Source organism: Strix aluco, chromosome 1 (assembly GCF_031877795.1).
Source record: "Strix aluco isolate bStrAlu1 chromosome 1, bStrAlu1.hap1, whole genome shotgun sequence".
Classification (NCBI taxonomy): Eukaryota; Metazoa; Chordata; class Aves; order Strigiformes; family Strigidae; genus Strix; species Strix aluco.
The window spans coordinates 68332291-68344312 of record NC_133931.1 but is presented as its reverse complement, the minus strand read 5'-3'; the positions used below and the strand labels follow the sequence as shown (position 1 = coordinate 68344312).

General features: G+C 38.2%; 1 protein-coding gene across 3 annotated transcripts in view; it reads left to right on the top strand.

Moving 5' to 3' along the window:
* GABBR2 (gamma-aminobutyric acid type B receptor subunit 2) overlaps positions 1-12022 on the top strand; it is a 489241-nt gene that overhangs the window by 219701 nt on the left and 257518 nt on the right. For all 3 annotated transcript variants that reach the window (XM_074824225.1, XM_074824235.1, XM_074824243.1), the window contains one exon: positions 5049-5150. In XM_074824225.1, coding sequence (XP_074680326.1) covers positions 5049-5150 — 102 coding nt within the window. The remainder of the gene's footprint in view (positions 1-5048; positions 5151-12022) is intronic.

Here is a 12022-nt window from a genome sequence, read left to right as displayed (position 1 = left end):
ATCCCACTAAAGTGAGCAATATCTGTTCACCTAAAACAAAATCAATATGTGTGCAACTTTTGTATCCCTGCGAGGTAGGGGATCATTTATACATTGTACTCAGAGAATCATAATATAGAGATCATATAGGAAGTAAAAAAACATGCCAACAACCAAAATTCAGTGTCAGGGCTCTGAGAGCACCCCAGAGCCCTTTTCGCCCCTGACTGACCCGCCAACGCAGCCCCCCCACCTGTGACCCAGGACCCCATTTCAGCTCAGCCCAGCACCCTGCCCCAGTGATGCTGTGGGAATGCTGGTCTCTCTCTCTCCATCACAGCTGTGCTTGTCATGGACCCTGTTGGTTTGGACCTGTTTCCTGGCTTGTCCTCAGACCTGTCTTGTTGGTACAGACCTGCTCAGCAATCATGGGACTGTGTCTGACTGTGGTTATTCTCACCAGACCTGAATCTGTCCCACACTCATGGATGGACTTCTCAGCTTTACCCTGGAGCTGCCTTATTGCTGTGAACTTGCCTGGAGGTGTAGCCTCATAGCTGAAGCTGGCTGTTTTCCCCAAGCCTGTTCTGCTCCTCTTGCAGAGGTGCTGGCTGGTGAAGTCCCTGGTCCAGGGGCTGTGTTTCTGCACTCGCATCCCTCTTAGGGAACAGCCGATCCATCCCACTCTCCAACATTCCCTTCCTTTCCTTAAACACACACCCATCTTTCCTGATACAGACCTCAATAGTGTTGCAATTTGGTCTCGTCTAGACTCGCTGTTGTTTTTTTTTATACAGCCCATTTTGTCATTCTGTCTACTCTCTTGATTTGCTAGAGGTGAAAGAAATTAATTTCTTCCTTGGCAATGCAAGTTCTTGGCACCTCAAAACCCCTGTATTTCTTCCTTCACAGGTGCAGGGTCAGGGACTTTGTTGTTTGCCTCTCAAGCTGAATTTGATACAACAGCTATGAGGTAGGCAAGTATTGCTGCCATCCACTTCACAGAAAAATAGATACAGCCAGACTTGGTAGCAAACTTTAAAATCTTATTTTGGTCATATGAGCTGTATCACAGAGCAGCTCTGGAAGAATAAGGGGTAAAAGCCACTTGTCTTGCATCCCATCTTCTCTTGTGCCTCAAGCACAAGGGCCGCCCTTTTCTTACTGCAACTGCATCCCTTAGACATGATACAAACCCTTCATTTCTTGTAGCTTGCTCCTGAGTAAACATATTTATACTCCAGTAATTTTTGAAGTTGACAATACATAGATCTGTTAAATATGTAGTATTGTGAAATACTGATTTCATCTAGCTTTGTATGCAAACAGCGTAAAAGTGCTCTTTTTTGCTGTGACTAAAGGACTAGGGTCACTAAGCAGTGGACTGTGAAATCTTCCAGGTTTATTGATGGTCAGGTCTTGTAATTCCTGTTTTGGGAAAATGAAATGTTAGTGTTGGAAGTGTGCAAAAAGCGAAACAGCGAAAAAAACTGCAAAACACACATTCCCTTAACACATGGTGCCCAGAACATAGGATGGGATGGAGATCCAGTGATTTGTGTTGCTGTGGCACCAAGGAGGAATGAGAAGTGAGGTGGAGGCCGCACGGTCCCGTTCTTCCACTTTTCTCAAGGCATATTTGACATGACTATGCAGATTTATCTCCTGCTCTTTCTCTTCTTTCAAGGATTGTTTTTCAGAACTCTGTGGACCGTATCTCTCATTCTTCCTCTTTTCCCACAAAAACAGTGCACACCTTGCACCAAGGAATGTGCTGTGTCATTACTCAAGAAACAATGGCTTGACCACAGTCCCACCCACTCACACATACATACTTAGATAAATACTACCCCAAGTTTGTATCTAACTCGGAGGGACGATAATCCGATACCAAATCAGAGGGACAGATTGATGGGTTTGTGCTCCTCGCCGCCTCCCCCGCCACCCGCCCAAAGGGATGCCTTTTGGTAAGATTTAGGCCCTCAGCTACACCAAGTGATTACCTGGGAAATAAGTGTGTGTGATTGCAATCTTTTTTGTGTGTAGTGCTATATAACCTACCCGCAGTTTGTGCATTTATCGTAGGCAATCTCAAAGAATCTGTAGATGTTGCATAAGAATAAACCGTACTATTTGTGAACCTGACTGCTTCTCTTGAACACAACTGGACCTACAGCATAGGGGCTGTTTGTGCATCGGGTGTCAGGCCTATAGTTACGGCCATAATTGGCATACCTATTAAGAGATAAGTCCAGCCGTCCCTAGCCCCTCTAATCTCTGAGGACCGGCTAGAATGCAAGGGGATTAATCTCTTACCAAATTAATTCATTACCTTAAATTTAAATACCTTAAAGTGTGTAAAACTTATATAAACAGACATAATGTTACAACTTTCATTAAATTGTTAACAAGGGACTAAAACCACATGGAATTAAACTACTTCTGTATTATAAATCAGTGAAAGACTTAGGAACTGCAGATCCCCACCAGAGCTTAATGCAGTTTTGTTACAACTTTCTACAGCAGTTTCCTCCAGTTGAAATGATTCTATTCAATAAAGAAGCAGAAGTGTAGTAGTTTACAATTTTCTTTACTCAGAGATGGTGGAATGAAACAATTACCGCTGAGCTCTAAAACTGCTTGTACCACTGGTGATACACTTCCCAGGACTCCAAGCATCTGCTAAAACAAAACATGCTGCATTTTGTATTCTGAGTTTCACAAATTTAATCCAAAATTGCAACATTTGCTACAGGAATTGGCAGCTCTAGAACTGGAGGTGAGGCTTTGCAAATTCTGATGTTGGACCCAAATCAGAAAATTCTGTAGTTAAATTTATTTGAAAGAAATGAAGAACTTCTGTAGGAAGAAAACCAGAAGTTTCAATTCTGTGAGATATTTAGAATATTTTGAAAGAAAGAAAAGAACATGACATAGCATTGAAAGGGGAAAAAAACCCATTGTCTTCTAGAAGAACAATGTAAACTTTAAATTTTAAATTCTTATAAAGCTCCTAATATCTTGTTGTGATAATGGGAAAGAAACACCTTTTTTTTTGGTAAAATCTCCACAGCAGCTGCATCTGAAAAGCATCCAATATCTGGTTGTGGCAGTGAAGGGAAAAGGCTTCCAACTTCTCTGTCACCAAATCTAATAAGGTGTGTCTTTTGGGAGGTTAATCAGTAGTTCAATGAAAAGTCTAAGAGCTCTGAATGCTGCAGAGTATTGGACTTCTAGCAGATAGGGTGTGAAGGGGTGTCAAAGAAATTTCTCAGTGGCTGATTTCAGGTAAGTGTTGCTAAGAAAAAAGAGTCATATCGTTGCAAGAAACTTGGCAAAACCAACTTAAAAGGAACAATAAAAAGGTGGAATGCTGTTTGAGCATTAATGCAATTACCACATTGCAGAAACCAGATTATGCTTCTTTGTCCTTAAGAAATTTGCAAAAGTACAAAGATAGTTTTAATGTTCTTCTTTTTTACCAAAAACTGTGTTGCTATCTAAAACAGTTAAGCAGCATATACAAAAAAAATATTTAGTGGCATGGTAAACAAACGCATGAAATGCACTCAACAGAACCACTAACATGCATAGATTGGGAGGATACTCACAAACATATATTAAAGAAAGGCTGAAGGATTACTGAAGAGATGAGTTTGTCTTGAAAATAAAGCTACTAGCAGAAAGCAGAAGTCTCACCTGTGACCTTTCATATCTCATTGCATCCCCTTGCTTTTGCTGTATACTTAAGCATGAGTGTGATAGACTTTCAGCAGAGGAAATCTAGCAATAGCTGAGTCTTATTTTTGCATGGATAAAATGCCTTATTATATAAACTGCGTGGTTATTTCAATTCAAAGGAAGAAGTTCCTACTCCTGAAGGACAGATACCACTTCCTCTTCTTTACTTGTCCATGTCACTGTGTATCAAATATTTTCAAATTGTTTTGAAAGCACTGTACTTCTCTCAAAGGAGGTCAAAGAAAAGGAGAATTAGGAGGGAAGATTTAAAATGTGTAATTCCAATAACCCATACAGAGGGTCATTGGAAAGTATCTGCATATGATTTATGGACCTCTAAATTTCCCTGTTTACTATCACATATATTTCTCTTCCATGTATTGTATTTTCTGTGTTTGCATTGGAGATATCTGCTTTACACTGTGATTTGCTTCTCTTATTTCTCGTATAACAAACAAATCAAAAATACAACGAATGCAATGAATGTGATCATAATTTTATTAAATTAAAATCAGAGTGCCGCTCTCTTCATTTCAGTCTGAAACCACTTTATATCCAGCTAAAATTATTTTTGCTCATCTATTAGGAATAGTAACGTGAAACTGCTTTCACAGTCATGTGGCTGGAGGAAAATCAGCAGTGATTAAGACAGAAAACCTTGAAGTAGTTATATGGGAAAAAAACCCTAAATCTGTAAACCAGATTGCTTTGTAAGCATCTGGCTTCTTTGCACTATTAGGCAGCTCAAAGAGGACAGAATCTTGCCTCTATAAAAAAACAGGTGTGGAAACCTGTTGGTACATAGTTGCATGTGTCACCTTTAAGCAAACCGTACCACTCACTGCCCCATGGTAAGATGGATACTTTAAGAAAGGGGGAGGGCATAGAGGAGTTCATTAAGCTTTACCAATCCCTAACTGATGTAAGCTAAACTCTGCTGACTCATGGTAGGACCAGCTGACAGTGGTTTCAAATCAGTACTCAGCACTGAGAATATGTAAGTTTCCTTGGTGAGTCTTTTCCCTTTATACAGTCTCAACCATCGCTCTGTCTACAAGAAAGCTTTTGGTCTTAACAGCGCTAGAAATACACAAGAATTGTCATCCCCATGATGCAAAGTGGGAGCCCACTGTGAACTTTTTGTCACATATACTAAATCTCTTTATGTAGTACACTCATTGATAGTAGATTATTGTCTTAAAAGAATAGTGCCTTGACGAGATTTTAGGTGAAATGGAAAAAAAATGTGCAGTGCTAAATATAGTCCATCTGCTTCTTCCTCACTGAGCCTCAGTTCACTAGTTTGCCTTTTTCTCAATTTCTGACAGGTGAGGAATGATCTGACTGGCGTCCTGTATGGTGAAGACATTGAGATTTCAGATACTGAGAGTTTCTCCAATGATCCTTGCACAAGTGTAAAGAAGCTTAAGGTATGTGCTGCTGTTTGAGGAATAAAGAGAAAATGGTATTATATCACGCCGTTGTATTTAATTTTATTTTTTCCTATGAAGAAGGTTAATAAAACAAAATTTGCATAAGAAGTATATACTACTACAATCCATTGCATAATAAGGTCAAAAACTTACGTTTTGAGGGTCTAGTCCTGCTTAAGTCAATGAATGTCTATGCATATAATAAATATTTTTATAGTTCCTGATAGGGACACTAAGTAAAGTTGTTGCTGGCTTAATGTTTGTACGTAAAGCATATATCTTAGTGATATGAGTGTGAAGGCTCCTGAGGTTTGGAACCAGAACCCTTCAAGGTAAATTATCATGTAGCAAAAGCATTGAGTATCTTTCCATTAGCTTCATTACACATTTTAGATTGAATTCTTTGCTTATTTCATCTGCATTATTTCATATAAATCATAGGAAAAAAAAGGAAAAACAAATTTGATAGCAGAATAATTTACCATCCTTCTCTTATTGTAATGATTTATTAGGTTCCTGGCATCTCATAAAATTAAAACTATATTTTAGCATTACCGTGCAGTGCAACCAGCAATAAACTAGACATAGGACATATAAATCTTAAACTGCATATGAACATGAAAAATGATTGAACAGAAAGAACTTTTAAATGGTTGCTGGCACCAAATACATATGACTCACAATCAAAGCCACAATCCTGCAAATGCTTAAATACGTGTAAACAGGTTAACCACCCCCCACCCCCACCCCCCCCCCCACCCCCAATAAACTGAATGGTATTAAAAAATCAAAATTAAAGCAAGGATATCAACCTCTATAGGCTAGACCACTACTGAAGCTAACTGGAAAAGGTCTGAAGCATGCTAAACTAAACGTGTTTTATTATTTCCAGTTTAGAGATGCAAGCCAGAAAGTTTAAAGTATAAATAAGTACAGATTATGCTTATAGGAAGCCATTTGTCCAGTCTAAGCCGGTTTGCATTTCCCATCTGGGGTTGAAAAGACTCCAGTATGTGTTATCAGTAAAGTCAACATTTTTGACAAGGTCTTTAACCCCTGGCATCAGAAATCTGACAATTCTGATGGCAGAGCTATTTAAACAAATGGGTGATGTAATAACAAGAAAAAATGCATATAAGCATGTATATTTAGACTGAAGGGTAGAAGAAGCAATGAGATTCTAGCCTTCATGTACGTCAAAAACACGTTGTTTGTTTTATTGGGAAGACCAGAAGACTCTAACAAACAATATATTAAAGTTATCTCTTTATTTCTTCTTCAAAACAAATTAATACAACAATAAATAAGCAATTATCTAGACAATTGCTTTTTCTTGATGGGAATATAAGGTTACTTTTCCTTAGGTACATATGTCAGGTGCAATTTAGCTATCCAATTCTTAAAATATTCATTCCTTTCTTCAAGATGTAAACCTAATATAGGTAAACTGGTACCTGCTTACTATACTTGTGATTCAAATAGCCATAAAATAGGTTTTCTTTTCATAAACACAGTTTAAATTAATGAAATTAAAGATTATGCAATACAAAATAGAAATATCTGATATGATTTGTAGGAATATATGATCTATATTTTTCCCAGCAACACCTTAATTTTTCCTGCATTGAATCCAGGCTCTGAATCACAGTTGGAAAGTAAATTTAGGCTTAAGGATATCTTTAAAGCTCATTTTTGTGTTCAGAGAAAGGGATGTTGGAGGATATGCATTTGTACATCAACTTAAATGTTTAAAAATTCTAAGCATGCACAGGCAATAGCACTTCTGCTTCCAACTTTCTTGTATCTTGCACGTAGGACAAAAAATGTGCAATATATGAATTCCAATTCAATGAAACCATTTCCATCTGATTTCCGAAATACAATAGGTGTTTTGGATACTGACTGAACATGATCTCTCGTTCTAACAGGCAAGTTAATTAAATTTTAAAATTTTGGGCCATGAGCAGGTTTGGATGTGGCCTCAATCTAAGTGAGTGACATGCACACTAACACAGACATCATCCAGTTTTGCCAGCATGTTATGATGGTGGGAGCTGACATCCTCTAGTTCACCTTCACCATCAGTGATTCCATAGCTAAGGTCAGAGGCTCATCTATAGTTCTTCCAAGTGGACATCCAGGTATTTAGAAGGCAGAACATGTGGATACCTCTATTGACAAAGTTACCCAGCTTTGAGTAGGTTTATTGATAACATCTTGACTGTCAGATACATGGTGGAGAATAAGACAGAGTATCTGAGCTGTTCAATTTAGATATTTCATAAAGAGCCTGCCAAGACATTGACTTTTCCTGGCAGATGAGATATTGTAGCAATCCTTCTCTGGAAAGCTGTGTAATACAACATTGTGATGTTATTCATTAGAAATGCGATAGATTAAAATCTGATCACAGAAGGGAAGCTCTGCAGGCCAAAAAAAAAAAAAAAAAAAAAAAAAGCTGCCTATTCCAGTATAATGTGCATCACTCAAAAACTCTGAAAAGGCTAAAGAGTGCCTCATATCTGAAGCTGTTAGAAGTGGTGGAGGAGTTCTTCATCCCTCAGTTGAGCATCTTAGATGTCTTGATCCTCACTGTCTTCAGGGTTTATACTACTCAGCTGCCAGTAGTACTAACAACACTTTATATTTAGTGGATGAATGATATCCTCACCTATATGAAAGAAACAAGGGAGCAAGAGAGTCATTCATTTTTGAGGTTGTGCTATAGTCTTCATTTATAAAACATGTTTTTATGGAGAGTCTGCCACAACTGTGGGTAAATGAAACGTAACTGTTCTTCATTTTCTTGTTTGAACTTTAGTCCATATGGGAACATATGTATTGCTTACTGAGGGGCAAAGCTTAAATGCTGATATTGCTACTCTAATCTCTGAGAAGAGTAAATATGACAGCTCACCATCTGGCAAATGGTCTAAACATTGGTCTTTTTATATAAGTGCAGTTTTGGGAGTTGCCTTCCCCCTGGGATGTTTTTAATCATCTCATAGATCACCTGCCTAGTTCCATGAATTAAAAACTCTTCTGTCAAATACACTTTAGCTCCATGCAAGCAATTTACAACTCTGTGAGAAAGACAGAGTACTTGACACTTGCTGGGATACAGTGGGTGACTTCTTTGATTCCTACAACAGAGTTACGCTGTGTTAACTTGCATCAGTCCCATGAGGGTTGATGTAAAGGAATAGTATATCCTTGCCAGGAAATCATACTGGTTGATAGTCAGTTAACACTGTGACTGAAGGTGGAAAAAAAATTATGTCCCAGTAAGTGTCTGATGTATTTTTTTGCATGAGACTATAATGTGGACATATACCCTGACTGGTGAGCCCTGATGTGAACCCAGCTCCAATAAACTTCATTATCCATCCGGATAAAATCTCCGCAAGTGATTTGAACTATGTCCAGTTGCATGAATTTGAAGCTTCAGTGTCTCTTATGCAGGACAGAGCCAGCAAACCCAAGCCTGACATCAAATGGTAAATAGGCTTATTTACCATCCTGCATGCAATTCTTCAGGAACAAATTTGGAAAAAATGTGAAGGGGACACAAAAAGGAGAGCTGGAGAGAAAGAGGCTTACTGAGGAGTGCATCACTGGACAGAGGAAAAATGTTATTCGTGGAAGAGGAAAAGCTACTGTACAGATTTTCCTAAATTAATTCCTTCTACATGTGTTCTAATGTACAATTCTTTGGTTACATGATTGTGTACTAAATTTTCTACTCTTTTTAACTGCAAGCCGTAAAACCCCAGGCACTGCATCTCACAGCATTGGTGAGATGCAGTGGTTATAAACAGGAGGAATCTTTTATGATTTCCCATACATGACTAACCAACTAGAACTATATATTATATTCTTCGTGATGCAACTTTACGAAGCTGGACAAAGAAAAATATATTCAGCCATATATTCACTGTCAGCCTGACCCTACGATCCCGTACTCTCCACTTAACCCAGCAGCATCCCCATCTCATTGTGGATCTTCATCCCAGTCTGAAGTTCCTTGATTATGCAATGTTATGTTCTGCTTCTCTGCAGAGATTGCATTTGTCCTAACAGTAATTATTTGTCAAGCTTCCTATTTGCCATACTCTTGAAAAGTCCTAATTCTCCCTTTCAAGCTCCTTATTCGATAATGGTCTCAAGCCTACTGCTACCGCCCCAGATGTTTGCTCCATCTTTGCCTAAAAAGTGCAAGTACTCATTGCCCAAATTCCTTATTGGGTCTGTCTCTCCTTTCCATGTGCCTTTTTTTTCTCTCACTGGATCCTACCTCCAGTCACTTTATTTACTGACTCTTAGATCTTCTTGGATCCATTCCTGGCCAGTACTGAGCATATGTGGATTGTGATTTTCCCCACCCCTCAAAGGGTTAATACCTGGACAAATGTGGGGGAGAACTGAGGTTTCATATTTCTGTCAGAACAACCTTCTTTTTCTTAGCATTTTGCACATAAAAAAACATGGAAAAGAACATTATTAAGGTTAAAACTTTTAAGTCTTTGGAAAAAAATCAGAATTCAACTTTCTTTTGCTGTAGTCTTTAATGGCATAATACTTGAAATGGAGGACTCATTACTTATTCTTTAATAGGTGGTAATAGAACATTTCTTTTGATCTTCTTCAGTCAGTTTGTGGTGGAATACCATCCAAATCTTTTAGTAAACACAGAAATATTAATGTCCTCCTTACTGCACTGAGTGCTTCAAAAGCAGTAATTTATGTGTTAACATGGAAACTCATTAATTTAGGCAAAAGAAGATTTGGGTGTTGCATCTTGGTTTGATCATACATCCCAAAGATGACAGAACATCAGGGATTGTCAAGTTCTAGAAGCCGTAGCTGATCTTTGAACTTGGGTCATGAAGATTTTTAGTTGAGCACTAGGGATTCTTGAGAACTTAGTTAGGATGTGGTTCTTTCTCACTTTGCAGATTTCCTGCTCTAGCACTGGAAGCTCAGCTCATGCTGGAAGTGGAGATTCCTGCCTGACAGAAAATCCAGCTTCCCTGAAATCCTTAGTCAAATATCGAGATGGTCAAATATTCAGAACTGGCATCTTCTGACAGCTGGACAAATCAGCAGATACACCCATTTGCTTGGGTGCCTGAACAAGAGCAGAGCAAGTTTGAAAACAGATTGACTGCCAGTATTAGAATGGGTGCTTTGCTATGCCTTGTGTAAAAAACATTTTCAAGATTAATTTCTTGTGTGCCTGTTTGCTTGCGTGCCTATAGACTGAAGGAATTTGTGGTGGTTTAGTCCCTGTCGGGGTCTGAGACCACACGGCTCCTGCCCCTCCCCCACAAAGGGAGTGAAATACAAAGCCCCGGGGCTGAGATAAGGAGAGATTTAATACAACAGTGCAACAGCAACACAACAAACAACAACAATAACAATAAGAATAACAGTATGAACAAAGCAAGGTATGTACCGATACAGCAGTGAGAGGACCGACTGCACAAACCCACACGCTCACCGATTCTTCCCGCGCTATAGCGCCAGGATGTGACGTCAGCATGGCATATGAATAACCTGGCTAGAGCTTCCTCCCACTGCTGGGGAAACAACCCTATCCTAGCTAAACCAGGACAGAATTGTAGAGCCACATGCTTATGTGACCGAATGTGCAAGATTTGGGTCTGAGTGCCGTTGCCAGACTAATTGCACCATGACATTAGTATAAGATAATCCTTGCAGACAGTAAGGTTATTGAAATGGGATGGGTTATTTCTGAGAAAAAAAAAAAAGGATGGACTATACAGTTCTTGTAGTGCTTTACAGTAAAGGAATAGTCACTGTGGGAAATGTACTCTGGTTTATGTGATAATCAGGTGAAAGCAATGTTTTAAGGCATGAAACCACACATGGAACAATGCATGGAACCACAGACACTATGCCTTCAGTCTGAAGGTTGTTGTACAGCCAGCAGGCAGTGTTGATGCCCATGCACTATAGGGTTATTCTCTACACCCTGCCTACAATCTCTGGTGCTCATAAACTATGAGGCTGCACATTTTCTGTTTTTTTAAAATTGGTTCTCATCATGTTATAAAATAAAAAGGAATTTATTCAATTTTAAATTTAATAATTAGGTGCTGTGTCATTTTTTAATCCAACTTTGCTACTCTTTTTTCAAATATTGAATCTGCATTTTTATGTTCAGAGAGGTCAAGCGATTCAGAGTCAGATTTCCAAGAGTGACCAAAATTATTTTTAAAATGTGAAAAATAGAAAGAATGGATGAGAGGGGTTTTTTGCTGCATAATTCCTAAATCTATTTATTGTCCTTTAAAAAACTGTAATACTATTGCTGTAATTTGTGTAATTTGTTTGTTTAGTTTCAGGTGACCTTGTTAGATTTGTTGAAAAAGAATCTAATTCGCTTTGATAAGATTTACATTACTTTATCAATCTGTGGCTAAATATAAGAATAAAGAGAAGCAGGTTTACTGAAAATGCACAGGTTCAGAATGAGCAAAGCATATTATGTTCTTTCTGACTTTAACCATGCTAAGAGTGATACTAATTTCATGCATTTAACTGAAGAAGCATTCTAGTATCTTTTTGCACTGTCCATCATAATATTTTCTGCCGAACAGGAAATAAACATTGAAATTATCTAAATGGAAAATCTTTGATAAATTGATTTAATTAAAACCAAAATGTTTTCACTACTGAAATTTGCATTAAATCATCTGTTTCTTTTTTCCTTGGAGAGGGAAAGAGCTATTAGTAATTCTACCCAAGTGTTTTATAAAAAAAATGAAAAATTAGATTTGCTCAAGCTTTTGCTGAGAACTCAGCTTTTGTGTGAAAGAAAAGGTAATAGTAAGTCATAAAAGGTA